Consider the following 24,553-nt stretch of genomic DNA (forward strand, 5'->3'; position numbering starts at 1 on the left):
GTGTGACATAACTTTCGCAACGTGCTCTTCCTTCTGAGCGGCCCATCGTGTATGGCGCTGGAAGGTTTGGATCGCTTAGCTATAGGATTCCGTTAAGTGCCTTTCGACGAACATTGCAGGTATTGTAGCGCAATCGCATAATGTTTGGACCGGCTGGTAAGAGCAAAATTTACATGTGCTTGCATTGCTCCCCCCCCCCCCCTCTCTCTGTGTAATGCCTTCGAGCGTTCAAGGTGATAATAAATGAAATGAAATAAATGAAAAATATGCTTATATAGTTGAGAGAACCGCGAATTACTTCCAAAGACACAGAGGACCTCGTTAATGGTAACTCAGGCAAGTGACGTTCGTTACTGTATGCGCACACATCATGTTGCGCAACGGTACGGAGAAGACGCATACCATTCCTGCGCTGCGCGCGGCATTTACATGACCCTGCGTAGACTGTACGGAAATTATATGTGCACAGTATTGCGAACAGTTCATTTGTGTTTATACCCTTCTTTTTTGTTGTTGTTCTTGTTTGCTTTTACACGTACGCGGACAGATATCTATTGCGCCTCTGCCCAGAAGCTTTCGGAGCACTGTCGCCTTTTATAACCCTGGTTGAGGGAGTTCTCAAAGCGACACAGGGGCTAGGAAAAGAGTGGGCGCACTTCATTATTCTAGGCTACCTGGTGTCACCACATTTGTAATTATTATAGCACGACGTCACATGCTTTGTGGCTAGTGTTCTTTTTTCTTTTGCACGTTAAAGTTCGTCAAACAAAGAAGAGGTTTGGTTTTAGTCTCAAGCGGCGCCAAACGTTGAAAAATTTGATGTCAAAACATTTTTACTGCGTTCTACGAGAAACAATCCGACACTAACAGCTGAAAGCGAAACAGCCACCAAACGTATACATTTTACTACGGCAGTCGATAAAAGCTCTAAGTTGGGGTTGCTGTGTCCGTCCGTTCTTAAAGCGAAGCTTTCTTTTCCTGCTATCCCTGGTTTCGCGTCCTTCCATGCTGCCTCGCCGAAGACACAGCGAATCGGCGCAGGAGGAGGAGGAGGAGGAACTTTATTATTGCAGGAACCGTTGCACGGTTTATTCCTGGGTGGTTCCCTCTGACAGGGCTCCACTGGCGATCGCGGCTCGCCGGGCCTGGTCGAGGGTTGCCAGTTGGCTTCCCAGGTCCAGTTCGGAGAGTCTCGCCTCCCAAGACCACGTAGTGAGTGTGTGTGTTGTGACTCGTGGAGAAATTGCGTCGCCCGGACGGTCGGTGCATTCGTGTGTTATGTGCGCGAGTGTCGCTGTGTGGTTGCCACACCAGGGACATGTCCGGGACGTATAACTGTCTGGGGAGATTATGTAGTATATAGTTGGTCGAGTGAGTGCATTTGAGTTCTGCATAATAAAACATTAAACATGTACATATTATTTCTGCTCTTCAGTATTTCTAAAGAACACATATGTCTTTGTGAAACAGCGCATTAATGAAACGGGCTATTTGAAGTTCTTATATCTGGGCTACCCATTCTTGGTTCATTATAGGTATGTGCCACTGAATACGCGCCCATTCTTGGCCGGTCATCCGTAATGGGTACGTGCCAGCATGACACAAGAGGCACATAGGAGGACCGATGGTGGTATCCTGATGCTAGAGCTAGAGCATCCGCCTAGCATGCTGAAGTGCCGAGCTCGAATTCGCGCACCACCGGCAACTCTCCGGTTTTCTAATGGGAAGAGACGCCCCCAGCCTGGTGCTAGGCTATTTGGGTTCAAACCTAGAAAGGGGTCTCTTTTTGTAGTGACCTGGCGCCTCTTGTTCAACCACAGACAGCCTTGGAGCATCCGTCGCGGCTGTGGGATCCAGACCTGAGCTGCCGCCGGGTACCTTCTGGTAAAATACCTGCAGGCATAAGCGCGTTGTCGGCTAGGTTGATGGCCATTACGGAACCTCAACGTTTAAAAAAGGACCCATTCTTTAACAGGTGGACTTCACATGGAAGAATCCTAACTATGGACGTGACCACTAAAGCACTGCGTGAAAAACTGCGTACATGAACCACCTATGCATGTTAAGGGTTGCTCGAAACTGGGATTGAAGAACGCTGCGGAGGTGGAAGGCGCAGCGGATGCCCAGATGCCGACCCCAGATGCCGACCACTGAAGGAAAGTCAGCCGTCAGGCCGGGGGACGCCTGTGCCCAAGTTTACTGATAGATATACGGGGTGGTTTTGAAGCCTCTCGCCGCCTATATAATCGGACGTCCTAACCATTAGACCATGACTGCTGTCCCGAGGGACAGACTGACCTAATAAAACTGAATATGTTGGGCAAATCTGTAGGCTTCCATATACTGCAGTCACAGAGCGACGGACAGAAATGCACTCCAGCTGTCGTTTGAGCGGAAAGATTCTTCCGTCTGTCGTATTGCGTCATGCTGTGGCTACAAGGTTGATTTGACTGATCTCTAGTATGTCTCGGTTCTGTAGGGCAACTCCCAGCCACCTTGGCGTTCTTTCGCAGTTGCCCTTCCCAAGAATGCTGGTGGCATGGCCGTGGTCGTACGCATCGACGACCTTGTGCTCGAGCGGAACAGCACCCATTCAGCCATCGCGATGCGCGACAGCCCGACATGATGGCCTTTCTTTGCTCTTCGCTTCTGGCGTAAGCAGTACGCGGGACGGCCGAAAAAAAAAAGAAAGACCCATTCATAGCCTGTAACGCATGCATCGCAGAGGGCGCGGTGTTTGTCAAGAGCGTGCCTTGAAGTCCGATCATAGGACGCGCCATCATCGCTGCCGTCGTCGCAGGGAAATTGAATCAGACGCCGAGCCAAGCGACAACTTCCCGCCCTGCGACTGCCGTTACTGCCTTTGCACACGTACTACATCGGGCGCACAGTGACTGCCCTCCACGGGCACCAGCTTTTCCGATGCTCATCAGACATGCATGGCACCCTACATGATATGGTATACACGACCGAGAAAGTGCAGCGACTGTGTCGCTGTTCGAAAGCATCAAAGGACTTATGTTAATGCCAGGAGGAGAGAAGAACAGGCGCTCGAATAAGGACCGAATCTATACGGAAAGAAAGATATTACATAAACACCACACCTAAAGACGCTCGCAAGCACGCACCCACTTGACGCCGAGTACTCAACGCGAAACGCAATAGTGGTCATTTCTCTATGTTATTTTCCACTGTATTCCATAAAACCTAATGTACCTTGCTTAGCGCCGCCGCATACTTTCTTCAGACCATCGTCATAGAGTTATTCTGTGCTTTTCCATTTTTTTTAAAGTCTGCACGGACTTTCTCAACAGATAAACAACCCAATTGTTTAATCCGCGTTTCCCATGTTGTACTACCGCCACGTTCTGGCTCTTATTATGCCGTGCAAATGCCATTGTACGCATGCTGACGGAATAATTTTCAGCGCCCTGAAGTGAGACCTCGGCTGCTAGGAAATTTATGACGGATAGCTCTATAGAATACATATTCCGAACACCTGGGCTGTTTGGTTCACACGAACATCGCAGTATAAAAATGGGCTTTCTACTTTTTTTATTTCCCTTTTATATAATTTTTTAGTTCTGGGGCATTGATATCGTAATGGGGCTCCCCCGTAGGGTAATCCAACTCGCCAACTCCGACAATTAAAATTTGGAATTGGATATCTCGGAGCACAGACACGCTAGAAGAATTCTTCCAACTGATACTGCGTAGAAACACGACTGCCTGTAACTTTTCAATACAAACATACCCACTTACATACTGCAGCCAACGAAAAATTTATTCAGTTTTAGTTAACTGGGCTGCTGGCAGCGATAATTATAATCTCACTTTGTGCCCCCCTGGCCGCATAAATTATTCACACAGGTGGTCTTCGCGTGCCTCCCAGTGTTTAATTTTAAAGGCTTAATTTTGAACATCCTGTATATGCACACACAAGCGATAACCTTCAGAGCGGAATACTAACGTCACCGAACTCAAATAAGTTTCCTGTAAACATGTGGGTCACATGCTGAATGGCATAAACTGCCCGTTTCGAGCAATCAAGAAGAAAAAATTGCGTCACTCAACCCAATTGACGGCCATGGCTCGAAAAGCTTGTTGATGTCCTCATAGGTGTAACCGGTAATGCTTAAAGGAAGCTTGCCTTAAAGTGGTGTTAGCATTCTGCCCAGCAGGCTGTCACATCGTGTGCGTGTTTTTAGATAGGTGAACTGTTTTCGTTGTTGCTCGATTTTGTTTCACGCTACTGTCACGTGGTGTCTGTGGATTATTTATGTGGGTTTTTCTTGCGGGTTATTTTCAGTTGCGACTCAGCGCCGGGTCTCTTCTCTACCTTTCATTCTTGCGGTCCCGTCCGTTAGCGCTGCCTTTCTAAAATAACGCTGCCCTTCCTCATATGTAGGGTTCCGTGCACAGGTTGATGATAACGTTCGGTAACACCCGCCGTGCTGGCCCACACGGCGGGAGCTCCGTAAAGGTGGCATTGCCGCATTAGTTAGCAAATCTTCGTCATAATGGCGCGACAACCTAAACGACTATATTTCGCCAAGAACAAGCTTGTTGGTGCTCTAATGAGAAAGGTAGTTGGTAGGAATAAATAAGTATAAGACTGACTATCACAACGTGCTATATGGCTACAATTAGTGTAATGTATCTATAGCACCTTGAGACTTGAATATGTTCTTGCAGGCGGAACGAGGATTGACCCATCTCCGAGTAAAAGTGCTCTATGAGGAATTTTGTATTTATTAAGTGCGTCAAGGACAGCATTCTTTCCCTTTCATGTCTTGGCCGAGAATTAAAACGTGTAATACTGTTAGTGGTTCTTGACACTGTGGACATTTAGGCTACGGTTGATTCAAAAAGAGAGCAACATGTGATCAGTCTGGTGCGTCCAGTTGTAGCAAAACTGTGGTAATGCCTTCAAGCCATTTATCTTGCTTCATTTTATTTTCATTTTCTTATTTGTACACCGGGTAGAGTTTAACTCCTTTGGAGCCAGACAACGGAATTTCATGCTTAAAGAAATATTGACCCGAAATCCTCAGACCCGTACTCTAGAGAATTTACGATCCTGTTGTCAACGTATGCCTGTCAAAATTATATAGGTATACCCACTAGAATCACAACACACAGTGATACGTTATTGGATGTCTGTATAACAAACCTCAGTGCAGATTATATAAAACCGGGCGTTTTTTCTTCCGATATTAGCGACCATCTGCCACTCTTTCTTCTAACTACTAGATATAAAAATGAGGCTGATGAGCAGGTATCATTTCTACGAAACTTCAGTGATAGCTCACGCGAGGCATTCGTTAACCTAGTTCAAGGGCAGGACTGGAGCGTTATATTAGAGGAGAGCGATGTCGACATTGCATATGATATGTTTTTTCACATGGTCTATAGCTGTTTTGATAAAGCATTTCCATTCAAGAAAATCGTGGTGCGTAGAAATAAAAAATACAGAAAACCGTGGATAAACAAAAATCTATATCAACATATAAAGGATAAGAATAAATTATACCACGAATTCCTTGGCTGCCGGGATCCTGAAGTGTTTCGTAGATACAAAAAAATCCGATATTCTCTGAACAATGATTTAAGAAAAGCTAAAAATAATTACTACACAGCAAAATTTGAGAACATTTATGACAACCCTAAGAAGGTGTGGGAAATGGTAAATGCATTAACAAATAGAAAAAAACAGTTTGGTGATATAAAGGAAATGACTATAAACGGTAGAACTACTTGTGGTCAGGATCTGGCTAACTCAATGAATGCCCATTTCATAAATGCAGGATGTTGTGAAGAGCCTAATGCCACTGATTGCGAGACTAATATTACAGCTATACCCATGTTAGAACAAACAATATTCACGCAACCAACATCTCCTACCGAAGTGGAAGCGTCCATAAGGCTGCTGAAAAGTAACGTCGCCCCTGGAATTGACGAAATTGGCTCCAAAGAATTAAAACAAATATCTCACTTTGTTTCGGGGACAATTGCTCACATTATTAATCTCATGCTAACAACCGGTGTTTTCCCACATAAACTTAAGATAGCACGAGTAAAAGCTATATTTAAAGGAGGTGATAGAAATAATTTATCAAATTACCGACCGATATCGGTGCTCCCCATTTTGTCCAAGATCTTTGAAAGTGTGATTAACCAACGGCTAATTTCTTTTTTTGACAAACACAAAATCTTGCCTAGTAGCCAATATGGATTTCAAAAAAATAGATCAACCGAAGAAGCGTTGTGCTATATTAAAGATAGCATACTTACTAACATTGACAGTAAAAAGTTAACACTTGGTTTATTTCTCGACTTAAAGAAAGCATTTGATCCAATATAATACGATATCCTACTGCACAAACTGTCTAGATATGGTGTGCGGGCAGTTGTATTAGAGCTCGTTAAAAACTACTTGAGTGACCGCTATCAGATCGTGCAAATAAAAGACGCCACATCATCACAGCTTAAGTTAACACAAGGCGTTCCACAGGGGTCAATATTAGGACCGTTTTTATTTCTTGTTTACATTAATCACATTGTAACTATACCCAACTCTCCTGAACTTATTATGTATGCCGATGATACTAATATCTTTTTTAATCCACAGATTTAACAGAGTTAGAAAGAAGGGGCAACACTTACCTTGCATCCCTCGCGGCCTGGCTCCGGGAAAATAGGCTGCAGCTTAAGACAACAAAAACAAAGTACATAATATTTCGTGCACTTAACAAACCACTAAGTAGAGAAATAGTTTTAACTTTTGAAGGGCAACAGATAACCAGGGCTAAAGAGCAAAAGTTTCTTGGTGTTTGGTTCCAAGAGCACCTTTCATGGAATGTACACATTAATAATTTAGCTGCCGAACTCTCCCGATCTGTTGGATGCTTGTATAAAATTGCACTTAATACCTATTTGGCTGAAACGAAATCTAAATACTTCAATGTTCTATTCCAGATTATCGTACGGCATATTGGTATGGGGTAACACAGCAAAAGCTAACTACAGCAGGCTCATTATTCTACAAAAGAAAATATGGCGCATTTACGAAAACTATCAGGGACCATGTCATGAACTAAGCACATTACCATTATTTTTTAAATACCGAATGCTTAAAGCTAACGACGTTTACGATGTGAAACTACTGCAGTATATATATAAAAATGCACTCTATATACACGAAAACATTAATGAAGCTCCTTACGATATGAGACTAAAAAGAAAACGGACCCTAAACACAAGGACCAAGTATGGTAAACAAACAACCAGGTACCAAGTACTAACAATCCTAAATAAGCTAGAAGATAACATTGATTTCAGTATGACAAAAAACGCCTTCAAAAACCATGTGAAGAAATTGTTACTAACACAGTGTTTGAGAGAGTGATTGTTGCTACATAAATATAGTATAACCCGCTTTTTTTTCCCTGTTTTTCTGTTTTACGTGGATACGTACATGTTCATGGTTATATGCTGCACTTTAGTGTACTATGGAAATTTACCTGTATAACCTGTACGTTACTGACTGTGAACCGGGAGAGGAAAGGGAAGAGGGGAGGAAAAGGGGAACATTTTTTCTTATTTCACCATCTATATTAGTAAACAAACTGTAACCCAAAAAATTTTGTTATTTCTGTTCTCAGTTTGTGTAAACTCGTGCATAATGTGTTAAAATATGTAACGTTGTGTGTGACCGCTCACTGCCAATGAACTACCACTAAATAATGTATAATAAAAGCGTATATTGGGGGTTCAGGGGCCCCTGTCAGGCGCTGTGCGCCTTTTGCCTCTGCACCTTTCTTGAAAGTGCATTCAAGATGAAATAAACATTCATTCATTCATTCATAAACATTCATTCATTCATTCATTCACTCACTCATTCATTCATTCATTCATTCATTCATTCATTCATTCATTCATTCATTCATTCATTCATTCATTCATACATTCATTCATTCATTCATTAATGACTTTATACCGCGCAGCTCGGCGCCGCACCCAGTCAACGCGGGAAGATGAGGGAATCGACGCCTCGGGCGATCATTCTGGCGGCACACAGTGTGCTACTGGCGGATTCGTAATGCACGCTCCGATATGCAGTGATAAGGGTCCACACTAAGTGAGTTTCATTTGAGACTGCGTGCCGGTTTTTGTTGCAAACTATACGTTTTAACCTGCACGTGGAAAAAAAAGATGGAACCAGTGTAATGCATGTCACTTCGCACAATAGTTTGCGGGTAAGCGGTCCTCGCGCCGCATGCACTATTGAAACAAAGAGCCGACGCAACAATATGTGGTTTCCGTCTCCCACCGCGTGCAAAAAAAAAAGAAAGAAAGAAAGAAAGAAATCGAATCTATCGAAGTGACGTCACTTTCGCCTTTTCCATATCCGAGAACGGGTGTTCTCATTTTTCGCTCCGCCGAACATTGGTGAGTTGCGCGCTATATGATAGCGCTACATTCCTCACGCCTCGGCTGCTATTGAAAGCCGCCGTCGTCAGTGTCTGCTCTCCACCTTCGCTCGGCCGCGATCGGGAAGACGCCGATACTACAGCGCAGTTCAGAGCCGACTTAAGCCTGTAACGAACAGCAAGAGCCACGCGTGAACCGGGAGATGAGCACACGAGATCTTGGACACGTGCAGCGGGTCACTCAAAGTTACGGCAAACACATGATTAATCCATACAGCGCCTTTTCCTCTAATTTATTCCGCCCGTGTAAGTGTTTTTATTACGCTGTTTAGATACACAATAATTGCCGAGTCGATATTGTTGGCTGCACCTTTCACGTCTATTCGTGAATATCGAACTGACGTGTGTGCTCTAAGTGTGCTTACTTAGAACAATTAAAAATAAAAAAAGCCCGCAATAGCTACTCGCATCACGTCACCACAGATTAATTACGTGCCCATGGCGGACATCACTTGCACGAAAAACGAAAACAATCATTGTACTAATTAAGCTAATTGCATCAATTTACTTCTCACAAAGTTTACGGCAGGTGATTATATTAGAAAGTTGAAGGAAATCGCCATAGAAGTCATGTTCCGTGCTTGAACATATAAAAACGGGCATGCAAGTCAAAATAATTGGTCTGAAATTATTTGTCGGGTTTACCTGTTTGCGCATGCAGCACTACGAAGCGCGGCTCGTGTTGCAATACTCCTGTGACGTATACCAAGGCGGAGTGAAAAGAAGTCTGCCGTGGCGTTTCCCCCTTCTCGCGATCTAATTCCCTACTGGCTCTGTGCGAAACTCCGGATTTCACTCACTTCAGCAGCGGAGGGGAGACGGAGAGCTTTATCGCCTCGTAAGGCCCAGAGAGAGACAGAGAGAGAGAGAGAGAGAGAGAGAGAGAGAGAGGAAGAAGGAAGGCAGAGAGGTTAACCAGAGTGAGTCCAGTCTGCTACCCTACACGAGGGGAGGGGAACATTGAGTGAAAGAGAGAGAGGGAAAACATGAGTCTATACCGCACGTTCACATGCACTAAGCTAGGTGTAGGATGTCTATAGTCTAGCTGGCGCTTTATTTTACGCCGCTCTGCTACCTCAAAGGAGCGTTGCAGCCGCGAGTTGCGCTTGAAGTTGATTAACGTAATTAGTTTAATACGTGAGTTGACTGCTTTGGTCTTTCGTTCAAATAATGTCCGCCTGGACACATAATCTGTAGTGAAGCGATTCGAGTAACTTTTGTGGGCTTTAAAAAGTTGTTCGAAGTAAAAAAAGAAAAAAAAACAGACACTGCATGTAGATTAAACATGGCGACACTATACAGTTCAAGATCGCCACTACAAAATCCCACTTCTCGTACTTCTCTCGCGCTAACGCCATCTCCTTGGGACTATAGGACCGTGCGCCACGCATCCACGCGGAAGCCTGTGCGCTCCACCTTTTTTTTTTGTTAAAGGACAGACGCAGGAACGAAACGGGTGAATATAACAGTCAACCTTACCACAGCCTTTCACGTCTCATTTCTCTCTGCGTACACCGCTCCTCCCCATGCATTCCTCGACAAGCACTGCCTTCGTTCTCGTGACACATCGCTGTGCGAGTGAAAGTCTATCACTGGGCACCCACCTGAATTGCTCGATTACATTTGGGCATAGCTTGCGAATTGCGTAGCGCACAAACATGAAAAAATTGCATAACACATCAAAATCGCGATCCCCGCCGTGCATGAACCTAAATATTACCTTGTGCTACACGTTGCATGGGATTACAATAAACAGACGGATGGATGCGTCACGTTTAGTTTTATAGCATAACCCACCGTAGCTGCTTATAGTGGCTTTGGCGTTGCGTTGCTAAGCACGAGGTCGGGGGTTCGAATACCGATCGGTTGCAGCGGCCGCGTTTCGATGGAGGCGAAATGCAAGAAAAACAAAACAAAAGAAGACTGAAAAAACGTATCTATACTGTGCATTGGGTGCACATTAAAGAACCCCTGGTGGTCATAATTAATCCGGAGTACTGCCCCCCACTCCCCCCACTAAGGCGTATTTCATAACCACATTGCACGTGGTTCTGGCACGTAAAAACGCAGAATTTAATAAACTAATGTAACTGCTGCACTACAGGATCGCTTCACATATATAGATCGAATATGTGCGTTGCGTCTGCATAACTTTTTTTAACGTTTTCCTCGATAGACTACACGGATTGCTTTGTAATATTGTTAACATCATGCTTAAACATCACCCGTGACATGCAGCCCAATTCTACTTCTTGAGCTAAATTACTCTCAGATGTATATATTATTTACGCATGAAATGAAAGTGAATATTTGACTAATTAAGAAATTGCTGATTACCCCTAGCTTAATTACATTACGCTATATACATATTGCAATTTACGAATTCTAGCCGGTGACATTTAAACTCAGGTCGATCGAGTTGGAATAAGTTTGTAGGATTACAACAGTTTTGAAATATGCGTTCCCAGAGTTTGCGACGAAATTGATTGGGGTTCCAATAACTCTTCAGATTCAACAAAAAAGCATTTTATTTAAAAAATCCTTCAGCCCTTCCACTCTGTGAAGAAGGACGAGCAGCGAAACTGTGGTATGTATTGCCTCAATCGATTAATCTATTATTATTATTATTATTATTATTATTATTATTATTATTATTATTATTATTATTATTATTATTATTATTATTATTATTATTATTATTATTATTATTAAAAAATTATGGGGTTTTACGTGCCAAAACCACTTTCTGATTATGAGGCACGCCGTAGTGGAGGACTCCGGAAATTTCGACCACCTGGGGTTCTTTAACGTGCACCTAAAGCTAAGTACACGGGTGTCTTCGCATTTCGCCCCAATCGAAATGCGGCCGCCGTAGCCGGGATTCGATCCCGCGACCTCGTGCTCAGCAGCCTAACACCATAGCCACTGAGCAACCGCGGCGGGTTATTATTATTATTATTATTATTATTATTATTATTATTATTATTATTATTATTATTATTATTATTATTATTATTATTATTATTATTATTATTATTATTATTATTATTATTATTATTATTATTATTATTGAATGACACTGACAACGAATGCATCTTTGGATTTTGGAATCATTTATTCTTATTCTTTTATGAAGTAGTGATGTGTGCAAGTATACCGCCGCATAGCAGAAGGGAATTCCACAATATTCAACTTCACTGTGAACTACGCAATTACGAAAACTATATGACACTCTGAGTAATGTTAGAGTCATTATTGAGGCTAATATTCATATAATTTGTTTCGCGATAGTTTTGATAAAACAAGAGTTACAGCCGTTTCCTGTAACCATACTCCCTCCGTATATAGACGGCCGTGAGAAGACGGGAATTCTGTAACGTTTACAACTTCACTGTGAACTAACTAATTATCACAAATAAATGAAACTCGGCGTATTGATAGAGTTGCCTTAGCGGCCAATTTCCGTATAATTTTTCCCAAGATACCTACATTATATATTGAGAGCCAGAGAGCATTCGCGAGAAACTGAAGAGACGAAAATTTCTTTTGTGTTGACGCGACGCTTAGACGCACGGCCATCGACCACCGTCGGAGGGCAGCTTCGCTGTAAATGCTCAGTGGGACAACGGCGCACTTTATGGCAAGGTAGACTGAGGTTATCTCAAGACTGGTGCGACTTTCAGAGTTCTTTCCACGTGGATGTGCCTTGTAAAATCACGGGCTTCAATTCATGCATTACAATATGTGCACCAAAGCAGCTACTTCAAAAGGTACGTGGCGTGCAAAATCAGCAATGACGATAAGGCATAATAAACAGGAGTATATATTTTACTGAGTAGAAGGCCCCAGCCTGACGGCCATTCCTCGGCGCATACAACTCCCGCTCACCTCGAGTCTGCCGCTCGCGATCTGAGTCACGCGCCATCTTCGCTTCCTAGGCAATGACGGCCTGTCCCTAGCCAGCCGCCGTCCTTCTCACCCTCCACGACGTCGCCGAGGTTGCTACAGGTATATAGTGAAATTTTGTTAATTTATCAATGTGCGTGTTGATCTCCAGTGTAAGTAATGTATACCTCTTCGAGTAGCCCACTTCAATAAGCAGATATGCGTGCCACAGACGATTGTTTTACAAATGCTGTTAACGTTTAAATAAAGCACCCGGTACATAGGAGTGCCCAGCTCCATGGATACATCTTTTCTTTTTCTGCATATAACACAATTTCTTTTTGAAACAAATCTTAGTTGCGAGTTGCACCATTTTAGTCGTCCTCTCTCCTCCTCGCTTCGTATTTTTTATTGATCGCTGCCCTTTTTTTTTTCAAAATGGTGCACGGCAGACTAAATTTTGGTACCTTTTGCGCTGCAAGCGGAAATCAAATTCAACTCGGGCCAACCATTCACGTTGCTACTCTCAGGAGCGCATTCGTAACAGATACTGGTTTGCTGGACCTATGTTGACATACCTGAGTGACATTGCTAGTGAGATTCAGGTGAAAGTTACTAGTGAGATTCAGGTGAATTTAGCTAGTGAGATTCAGGGGAAAAAATACAGCAGATCCAACGCACTTAACAATATAAGTTAAGCGAATCATTCTTGAAACATTTCAATTAAATGCTATGAAAAGAGACACATGATGCGTGCAATTGTATTACATCTCCACTTTACGTAAATGATTTACACCTTATACTTAAATGCAGAGACGAGTTTACATGGTCTCGTGTTATTATGCGACGTGGATGCAGCGATCAATTGCAATGTGGCGTTTTTAGAGTGGGGAAGAAAACATCCGGACTCTATACGTGTATGTACGCAGAAGTATTAAACACAGTGATGCATGTTTAACGCTTCGTTACCTCTGGCGAACACGTGATCAGTCAGCCACCCTCACCCCCATCTTGCGATTCATACGACCGCGGAGACCTCCCGCTGAATCTATCCGACGACATGATCGTTTTTTTTTTCTTTTTTCTCTATTTTTATTGACATGGTTCTAATAAGAGAGGTTGGCACCTTTGGCGGCACCGCCCGTTCCTTGTCACTCGGACAAAAAAAAAAAAGGACGCACGAATTCTGCCGAGCAACTCTGAATAAAGCAATATAGCGTGAACAAAAGTTTGTGCAAGCGAATACAGGAAGCAAAGGAAGAAAAGAAGGGAAACGCACACACAGTTGCATAATAAAGTACAAGTCCAATTCTATTTAACCGAAGACACATACAAAATCACAGTTTTCCAGGCGAATGCACATAACTTAAATACACGTACATAAGATAAGACATAACTACTTGACAAAATAATAAGCCTGGAATCACACCACGCGTATTTCTTTCGGAGGACACTAAAATTTAATGTAAACCTAAGATACAAGTATCTATTAAGAAAAATTTTTAAAGCGAGAAGCTCTTTTCACTGAATAGAAATACTTGGATATGAGCCAAAAATTTCTTTTACAGCGAAGCTGTTCATGGCTAGGCTTCCGTGGATTTTTCGTGCCCGTCAACAAATCTGCATGTGCAAAAACTCAGCTCTCGAATTTGATGTAAAATTGCTTCATTCTCTGCAAAAGCTTACACGTCTCACCACTTGGGCATGCATCTTCAGTTGATTAATTATCAATAGGCACCATTTTCAAGATCAGTAGACTGCCGTTGCTTAAGCAGATCAGCCGCTGTTTAAGGGGGTATGAGCAATACATTGCCTTACGTGACGAACAAATTTCTCTTTGCGTAGTCTTAGAAATGCTCATGCACGTTATAACAAAGGTGACTCGAGAACGTGTATGCGTACCTATCGTCACGATGACCACCGATCAGGTCAATAAATGTGTTCGTACCTTTATTCGAAATTCTGTGTCACCTCTGTGTCACCTCTGTGTCGTGTGCTAAACAGCTTCGCTGGTCGTCCGTCCACCTTGACAAAGTGGAATGGCTCATGATTTTTAAGTGTGAACCTTTTTTCTCCTGCAAACAAGCGCGATTTCTCTCTTCCTACCCTAGCTGTGTGGGAGGCCACCAACCACGCCTATGCTCGGCGAGGCACCGACGTCAAATCTGGAGGAAGAGCCAAATAAGCTGTAGGTCCACATGCCACATCTGAGCGACTGTAATGACATATCGTTTACTGGATTGTCACGATTGCAGTGACTGCAGGCTATGTAAGCTCGCCTTACACAAACAGCTTGAAAACTATTTCCAGGCGCAAAGATTGCCCCCACCAAATCACCAGCTTTATTATTCTCGAAGGTTGACCCGGTTTCAATCACATCATCATCCGCGCTCAACCTATTCTACAATTACACTGTGTCCGGCATCGCCCTATTTTACTCAGTGAAAATTTCGATCGTCTGGCGTTCCTTAACGTCAACCTAAAGGACGACACACGAGTGTTCCTGTATCACGCCTCGTCGGAGTGCCGCCGCCGCGGTGTGGTATCGAACGCGCGACCTCGTGCTCAGCAGCGCAACGCCATAGCTGTGAGTAACCTAAGTGATAAATTAGTCAGTGACCGGAAACTAGCGGGATATATCCGGCGTACAACCACAGCGATTGCATATAAGGGACATAGAGGGAGGGAGGGAGGGAGGGAGGGAGGGAGGGAGGGAGGGAGGGAAAAGGGAAGGAAAGACAGGAATGGTAGCCAGTGTAAGTACCGACTGGCTACCCTGTGCTGGGGAAAGGGGTTAAGGGAATAAGTGGTGATAGAAGAAACAAATAAAATCAAATAAAAAATTTCACATAATGCGATGTGTAGCAGGAACAGTTAAAGAGGAGGTTCTTGATCGTCATGGCTGTCGACCATTCCAAGTAACCGCATAAGCGGCACCGTTTGAAATCGATTCTTAGCCGCAACCTTCTCATCGCTTACGTAACGGTAGGAGGCCGCGGTGTGCATTAGGTCCACAACCTATGAAACAAACACAACAGATCCCGACAAACACAGCAGCGAATATGCACGTCCTACAGCGTTGCACTTCACGGAATTAAAACAAAACGTCCCCAGCATCTGTCCAAGAAGGTCTATATAGTAGTATTCGTTTACTGTGGCTCTGATTGGCTTGGCAATTTTCGGTTACCCCCTGCAAATAATTAGCTTTATATTGCTGATCCTTCACTTTTTCACTTCTTTTCATTCTTTTCTCTTATCCTTCGTACCACATTTCCCCTTTCGCAGTACAGGATAACCTACCGGAAATATTCTCTGGTTAACCTCTCTGTTTCTACGTTTATTTTTCTCTCTTGTGCCGCAATGTGTAGTCTATCATAATGTACTCCTTGCTGTCTGCCGTCCTATGCAGCCCAGACTGAACCGTTTCGCGAAGTTAATGGACATTGGAAAGGTTTTGTCACCAGTCTTAAAATAAACTGCCACAAGTGTGGGCAAATGCACATTCCTGTGTTTCTGTCGTGATCACAGATGCTCCAGCCAGAATGTTGACATTCATTATGATATGCGTAGGGTCTGCGATTCATCGCGATGGCAATGTAGTTCGACTTTCTCTAAACAATTCGAGCGTTTCTTTGACTCAGCCACTTATACGATGAACCACGACAGCGCAAACCCTTGTCGTTTCAATCTTGACTGGGGCACGACGTGACAGCGTAGCGTGCGTCTCATGTATAGGCGTTGCGAATTCCCGCGATGGTGTCAGGTATGATTCCCGCACCATGACAGCCCGTGCGTCGGAGTGCCGATTGCCGCCCGCGAACGTCACTTTCATTTTCCCCTTCATTCACTTCCTCCACGGCTCCTCAATAAAACTTCACTGTTCCCCGATACTTCACAGCTGTCAAAATGGCGCTAAGCGCGGCAGGCTGCCACTCTCCGGTTCGGTGGCCTCCATCGCGTGCTGTAGCTCGTTCTTTGTCGAGGTGAGCGCCCGAAGCGGCAATACTTTAGCAATACTCTCCACGGATAGTCGTCCTTCCGCAAAGGGGTACTCCCAGGACGCGCTCTCCCCGAGTGTCCTTCCTTATAAAGCAGCCTCTCGCGTGCGCCACAGAAGACGAGTCCGCACACGTGCAATCGCACTGCCGACACGGCTCTTCGTTTCGACAGCGAAACTCTCCGTTCGCGCGCTTGCCTGCTTGCGCGAAGGTCGGCGCATGAGCGGTGGAGAGGGAACACCCGGCCCGCGAGACCGCGCGCGCGACGCGCAGGAATTGTATCTGCGTATCTACGCGATTGCTCGCTGACGCCCGCCCGTTGAGCACTTTACCGTTTGACTCCGCGAGTTCCGGAAGACAAAGGAGAAGCTGCTCACAGGAACTGCGCGCGCGGGTGTTTGCTTGCCTTCTCCGCAGACTGCGCGACAGCGGTGCGACTTTGGGACCCGGGGTGAGCGGGCGGGATCCGAAGAACGGAGCGAGGGCCTGTCAGGAATCGCATCGCTGTGACGGCAGTCGTCGTGGTCGTGGTCCCGTGATTCGGCAGCACAGTACACCCTCGTCATGGCCGTGCGGTACTTCCACGCGGCCGACTACTGCGTGCTCGTGGCCGTGCTGTGCCTCTCTTCGTTCATCGGCGTCTACTTCGCCTGGAAGGGCCGCCGCAGTACCAACAACAAGGAGTTCCTCGTGGGAAACAGAATGTTGCAGGTGAGCGAGGATTGCTTGATGGGTGCCCGTCAAGCGAAGTTAGTGACTCTTTCTTGGAGCTTCGCCTTGATGGATGTCGGCCACGTTTATCAAAACCTGTACACCGTTGTTATATTGCAGTATCGATTTACCGGGCCAGTAAAATTTCCGTAACGTAACCTACTCTCAAGCCATCCTCTTGAAAAAAAAAAACACACTCGCGGAGATACTATGATAAAATTAAAGTGAGACCGTGTATCTTACGAACCGTTATTCGTCGTGATCAGAATGTCGACATGGGCCTGATCATGAGAAAAATGAGAATGAGAAAAGCTTCCAGGGCAATTCAAGATATTCTTACGAAAGAAAAAAAAAAAACCTTCTGAATGCCATAGTTACTGCGCATGTCCTTTTTTGCCTGATTATCACGATGCTGACATCTCACTAATGTTATTTTGTCTATATTAGCGGTGGACCTATCGCGCAAACATGAAAACTTATATGTGAACAGCAGACAATTACTGAAATTACATGCTTATGTGTTGAGACTTCAGTAGCTGTCGAAAAAAAAGAAGCACAAATGGTTACACGCATGTGTGGGGCGCAACATAATATAATTTTACTTATAAGCTTATACTTATAAACGAAATAGCCCAAGATCTGAGGACGCGGGCTTTATTTATATCTGCAATATTTAAAGAACATTAGGTCTAGAGATCAAGAAGTCTTAGTATATTAAATGGGACGCTCTACAACAGTGGCACAATTTGGTGATAATGATTTCTTGAGAACTATGGACTATTTATCTTTTTCGTCAAGCGGTCACTTCTGATATTCATTTGTCTGATGTTCAGATATATGTCAAATTGTAACGTTTTCAAATGTCATTCGGAATTCTTCAGATGATCATCGAAAACACCGTGATTCTCGAAAGAAACATCGACGTGTTAAGGTCGCCCTTCCCTCTTAGAAGACCTGTATTTCTGCCAAATTCAAGCCTCACGAAGTTCACTCCGCGAGTGTCCAAGTCGCATAATTTCGGCCAAATGCCATAATACGCGGCTCTCTTTCTCTCTGTCTACAAACGGTTGCTAAGACTATCTCGCACGCTCCTTCAAATGTGCGCGAAATTAAACTCTCTCTCTTTCCACTCCTATACTTCCTTCCCCCAGCGCAGAGTAGCAAATCGGGCGTACGATTTAGATTATGGGGTTTTACGTGCCAAAACCACTTTCTGATTATGAGGCACGCCGTAGTGGAGGACTCCGGAAATTTCGACCACCTGGGGTTCTTTAACGTGCACCTAAATCTATGTATACGGGTGTTTTCGCATTTCGCCCCCATCGAAATGAGGCCGCCGTGGCCGGGATTCGATCCCGCGACCTCGTGCTCAGCAGCCTAACACCATAGCCACTGAGCAACCGCGGCGGGTAAACCGGGCGTACGTCTGGTTAACATCCCCGCCTCTCGATCCTCCCTTCTAGCTGTTTCTCTCTCTCTCTCTCTCTGTCCTCTCTTACGTGACCCCACAGTAATTTTACCTGAGCCTGTATTTTCGATCAAATGTCCATGGGGATATCATATACTCAAAGCGAATTGATTGGCTAAGACAGAATAAGCGGATGTGACGAAACGAACTGTGACATGTAGCTCAGTTCTCGGATATGTTGAATCAATGGATACATTGCGATGCCTGGCTAGGCGTTGCGTCACAGAGAAGTGAACATAGCCCTGGAACAATCGTTTGGGAATGCGGCCCTTCTGGTGAAGTGTATTTTTAGTTTTCGTTACACTGCAACACTTTTTGCTGGAGTAACTGGCTGTCCTATACACAATTAACCACATTTCGGAGTGCTTTCATAAATTAGGAAAAAGTACGATCGCTTTTATCACCAAGGAGAGTGAAAGTGATTTATCCGGGGATTATCAGAACTCTGGAATATAATGTCGTGGGCGGGACACGCTGCTATTTCCGCAAAGAGGTGTTACCTGCAGCGCCCCCCTTGTTTCTTAAAGGGCACTTGTTGGAAGTACGCTTGGCTGGCACTTCTGGTAAACCGCAGAGAACTTTCAAACTAGAGCGTGAATTTTCATGATGAAGGCAGCTACGCCTTATCGACGCATGGCCGGCTCTGACACAAATGCATAGGTTATTCCTTTTACAGATTATTATTATTATTATTATTATTATTATTATTATTATTATTATTATTATTATTATTATTATTATTATTATTATTATTATTATTATTATTATTTGTTTTGAGAACATATGTACACTATACAGGAAAGAGAAAGTGAAGAGCAGGTTGATCACTGCCACTGGAAGGGGCACAACGCTGCCTACATTTATAAAAAAAGGCGGGCATGCAAACATAGAAACGGAAGATAGCAAAAAGGGGAGAGAAGAGGACAGCATGAGGAAGATGACAAATCTCAAAGAATTAAGCGGAACACACACAGCACAGGTCACACAAAGTATTGTCATACAAGCTGACTCCTCACAGGCCAGATACCCTGAAACATTTATTGCTATAAAAGTTATACGTTGACGTCTTTATAAACAAGAGGGCACAAAAGAAGAAGGAAAGAAGAAACGAAAGAGAGACACTCGTACAAAACACGCTTCTCTTACACAATGCACGAACTGCGTGTATAGGTCGCACCGTGTCCATGGAAGTTCGGTGCAACGTCCTCCGCTTGTCTGCACAATGCGCGCTTTCTGCGGGGCCGCGGCGCCTGCTGTTTTCACCTCCTCACACTTGCTACGATTGCGTATGCGGCAACCTTGCGCGCCGAGTGTCGACACACAGCCGCAATTATAGTGCAGCGTACTCGCGATGTACGCATAATTTCGGGGGCAGGTTACGTAAGCACTTTCCAGTGAGGCTCACGGCAGGGCGATTACCCTACATGCAGGATTTTTTTCGACATCTTCATTGCTCGGGACACTCTTAGGGCCGGCAGACCATGGTTTTCGCGCAGATTTAAAAAAGTTTTATATTTATTTAGTGTCCCGAGAAATGAAATCTCCTACGCATGCACTGTGCGAAACAGATTTTGAGCACGGACTTCCTATTACGAAAAGAAGTAGGTTGGAGTGAAAACGGAGGACCTGTCTTTGAAACAGTCCGGATATCTCTGTGATTAACAGCAATGTTGTGCTGTTATATCTAACCCTCGCCCGTGTTGACTATATCTTTTTTCCCCTTTGTTGCGTACTCACTGTGCTCTTGCTGGCACTCAGCTTTTCGACAGCGTGCATACTCATCACGGGCTAATCGAAATGTTTAAAAAATTTAATCAAATTTAAAGCGCAGTATACCTAGAGCCAGATCTACATCTATTTGCTGTGCGTTATAATTTTCTTTTTGGTAAATATCTACACGGGTGTAATAAAAGGAAAGAAGGGGAAGCGAGGGCCCCGATTTTGGTTAGTCACAACCTCCGTGGTCACAACCATGAAGCCAACAGATAACGAGGGGAAGGAAATCATAAGGGAAGTTATGTCTAGATTTAAATTAACTGTAAAAATAATAAACTAAAGGAGATGAAAGTGAACGAAATAACAATTTGCCGCCGGTGGGAGACATACCCACAACCTTCGCATTACGACTGCATAATTGCTTTCAGGTCTCATTTCACCCAAGTTATTTTATTTGTGTAGCAATCTAACGTTGCGGAGAGACTGGTGGCATATATAGACTTACACTGCCAACATTAATAATAATAATAATAATAATAATAATAATAATAATAATAATAATAATAATAATAATAATAATAATAATAATAATAATAATAATAATAATAATAATAATAATAATAATAATAATAATAATAATAATCTTTATTAAAATGAGGATAGCTCATCGGCCTAACCAGGGGCAAGGGGATTGGGAAAACAGAAGGCGTCAAAAGGGCCATGTGTTGGAACCATGTGTTTAATCCGCCGCAATTTAGGTTTCTGTTACAAGTTTCGGTTCCTCTTTCTAGCCAAGCAACCTTGTACTCCCAGAATTCTGCGTTCTCTTCTCTCTCCTCTCTTTATCATTGTCTGACCACCGGTGTTGCAGCACTGTGGCAGCACCGCGTTTTTGCGATGGTCGATATACATTAAATCCAAAGTTTTTATAGGGTTATCGCCGTCTGTCATGAGTCCGAGGAGTGGCGGCTACATCAACGCGCGCCATGGAATCGGAACCGGCCAGATACCTAGAAATGTTCGCCCGCACGATACCATAATGCGGAGGGGGCCCGATGCTAAGTCATACAACAAAGCACGAACGACAGCATCGCGTTCCCCCCATACGTTTGAAAGATAGTAGCCGAAGGACCGGGCCAGCCACAGTGTCTGTACTTTAATAGTGCCGCTCACAGCCAAAGTTCGTCTACGATGTTGCAACATTGGGAGACAAAAGACGAACTCTTGGAGTCGGCGAAGGTGCACCGAATAACCTTACCAAGTATTAAAAATAATTTTCAAGAATAGTAAATTAGTAGTAAATCAAGTAATAAGTAATGGTGACGTCACCCACGTCGGATTGCTTCTTTTCAGCCGTTAAAGAAAGTTGAGTCATTGGCTCCGGGTGCTGGCAGGGCGCCTCACACCATTTTGCATGCGGATAGGGCAATTCCGAGGAATGCAGGAATGCGCATGCACTTCGCCGTGATGAAGCTTCGGACGAAGTGGGGTACAACAACAGATTAGCTTTGGAGCTTCCGGGACTCCTCAACTCATTGCGAACGACGCGTCGAAGCCGAATGAGGGGTCGAATTCGCAAAACGTTTCGGTGGTGACTGCTCTTTCTCTTTAGGTAGGTGGCCACCTTCGGTAATACGTGTTCGCATAAGAACAAGTAACACAGGAACATATCTGTGCGTGCGGACACAGAACACTTGCGTCGTGGCGAAGTTAGCTAATGATGCACCGGTGAATATGAACTTGAGGGGAGACAAGAGCTAACACACACCTTGGTTTATTTTTCGCGCGCCGCTTTCAAGTGCGGAAATTGTCAAAACTACCCATTTACTCAAGAATTTCTTGTGTGTTGTGGGACGAGCTGCCGCCATACATATTTGAAGAAAAGAATGAACTCAGAAATTATGTCGAGAGTTAGGGTAGCTATCAGTGGCGTAGCCAGAAATTCTGTTCGGGGGGGGCTACGCCACTGGCCCTCCCTCTCTCTCTCTGTCTCTCTCTCTCTCTCTCTCTCTCTCTCTCTCTCTCTCTATATATATATATATATATATATATATATATATATATATATATATATATATATATATATATATATATATATATATATATATATATATATATATATATATATATATATATATATATATATATATCCGTAGCTGCAGCTCAACCTCCTCCTTAAGAGGAAGCTTTAGCTCGGGCGCTCCTATTTAAGTACATGTATAGAAGGGGAATTCGTTTTTCCCTGCAACCACTTCACCAAATTTGAGGAGGTTTGTTGCATTTAAAAGAGCAAGTTTAATTCTAGTGACTACTGGTTTCGAATTTTTCATTTAGGTGGTCAATTATTTATTAAAAATTGGCCAAATCGAAAATTTTCAGAAAACGAAACTATCAAGTTTAAAACTCCGTGACTCAACTATGAAAAATGATATCACAATTCTGTGAATTGCATCTAATAGCACATCTACAGCGGACAAAATGGATATGTTACGCATGAATCTCAAAAAAATTCAGTATTGTGGAATTACGGCTTTTGCAGAACCCGTGTACACAACGTAACCAATTCACGTAAGATACAAATTGACATAGCAAACTTGTCCGCTTTTACTGTTATAGTAGATGCCGTTTACAGAACCACGATGTCTGTTCTTCATGCATAGCTATTCGTTTGTAAACGTCGTGCTTCTATTTTTTCAAACTTTAAAAATTTTCAAAATATTTTAAACAATATTCAGGCCCTGAATCGAAGTTTTGTTTCGAACAGAACTAGGATTTAACTTTCTCTCTCAAATGCAACAAATTTCAATAAAAGCGATTAGCAGGATTATCTAAGAAAAGCGTTTCTGCGTTTTACAAGTATTTGAATAGGCCGCGTCGGATTGGGCCCGAGCTAAAGCTTCCTCTTAAGAGGAAGCTTTAGCTCGGGCCCAACTCCGACGCGGCCTATTCAAATACATGTAAAACGCAAAAACGTTATTATGAGATAACCCCTGGACCGATTTTGATGAAATTTGTTGCATTTGAAAGAGAAACCTAAATTCTAGTGACTGTTGGAAGCAGAATTCCGATTTAGGGCTTGAATTTTCTTAAAACGATTTTCAAATATTTGACCGTTTGAAAAAAATAGAAGCACGAAGTTTACAAATTCATAGTTCTGCATGAAGAACAGATATCGCGGTTCTGTAAACAGCATCCATTAGATCATTCAAAGCGGACAAATTCAATGTGTCATTTTACATCTTACGTGAATTTGTTACGTTGGTTACAACGGTTTTGCAAAAGTTGTATTTCCCTATGATTAAATTTTTTTATATTCATGTGTACCATATCAATTTTGTCCGCTTTAGATGTACTATTAGATGCCATTCACAGAATTGTATTATCATTTTTAGTGGTTGAGTTACAGAGCTGTAAACTTGATAGTTTCGTTTTCTGAAAACCTTCGATTTTTGCCAATTTTTAGTAAAGAATTGACGACCTAACTAAAGAATTCGAAACCAACAGTCACTAGATTTTAAGTTTGTCTTGTAAATGCAACAAACCTCGTCTAATTTGGTGCAGTGGTTGCCGAGAAAAACGAATTCTCCTTTTACATGTATTTAGATAGGAGCACTCGAGCTAAAGCTTCCTCTTAAACAAGTTGTCAAGGGATCAAATCCATGAATAATAACTGCATTGTCATTGCCAAAGATGCTGCAAACGAATTCTTGAAAGCTACGCACTGTAAGTACAAGTAAAATATCTATTTTTTCATAAAATATTATACTCGTATGTGCCAGAAATTGTGCCCAACATAACTGACGTCAATGCTTCCATGTTTTTTGTCTATTTATTAAGTAAAGAAAATATCACACGAACTTTAGAACTATATCAGTTCGAAACCAGGAAAGCAGTGCATGCCACTGATATGAAAAATTAAAAGGCAATGAACTGAACAAGTTGAGGACAAATATGTTAATGAAACTTTGTCATTCAAGAACCGTGCTTACATTCTTGTATATATGCAATGGCCAGTGAAAAATCTCAATGACGCTGTAATTTGTTTTAATGTATTACGCAAAAGCAGCTGTCACCGGTCGTGTATCGTGAGTAATTGCACCGAAATCATAGTCGCAACAGAGAGCACGTATAAAAAGCAGGAATTCTGCATGATATACGAGGGCAAGTCAAATGAATGTGAGCCAACAACGGGGTACTTTATTTAAAAGTAGTCTTCATGAGAATTTAGACATTTGTCCCATTGACTAACGAGTCGCGTGATTCCCGTCTTATAAAACTCCTTG

The 24,553-nt window shown here is 43.3% G+C and overlaps 2 protein-coding genes across 5 annotated transcripts in view; one reads left to right on the forward strand and one right to left on the reverse strand.

Moving 5' to 3' along the window:
• LOC135915433 (isatin hydrolase-like) overlaps positions 1-24,553 on the reverse strand; it is a 358,063-nt gene that overhangs the window by 85,585 nt on the left and 247,925 nt on the right. For 2 of the 4 annotated variants that reach the window (XM_070537691.1, XM_070537692.1), the window contains exon 3: positions 6,667-6,708. The exons of the other annotated variants lie outside the window; for them this stretch is intronic. In XM_070537691.1, coding sequence (XP_070393792.1) covers positions 6,667-6,708 — 42 coding nt within the window. The remainder of the gene's footprint in view (positions 1-6,666; positions 6,709-24,553) is intronic. 4 annotated transcript variants of the gene reach the window in all.
• Positions 1-24,553, forward strand: part of LOC135915430 (sodium-coupled monocarboxylate transporter 1-like) — an 84,961-nt gene that overhangs the window by 26,960 nt on the left and 33,448 nt on the right. The window contains exon 2 of the mRNA XM_065448498.2: positions 16,793-17,086. Within this exon, the coding sequence (XP_065304570.1) occupies positions 16,940-17,086 (147 nt within the window). The 5' untranslated portion in view covers positions 16,793-16,939. The remainder of the gene's footprint in view (positions 1-16,792; positions 17,087-24,553) is intronic.

This window comes from Dermacentor albipictus, chromosome 4 (assembly GCF_038994185.2).
Source record: "Dermacentor albipictus isolate Rhodes 1998 colony chromosome 4, USDA_Dalb.pri_finalv2, whole genome shotgun sequence".
NCBI classification, from domain to species: Eukaryota; Metazoa; Arthropoda; class Arachnida; order Ixodida; family Ixodidae; genus Dermacentor; species Dermacentor albipictus.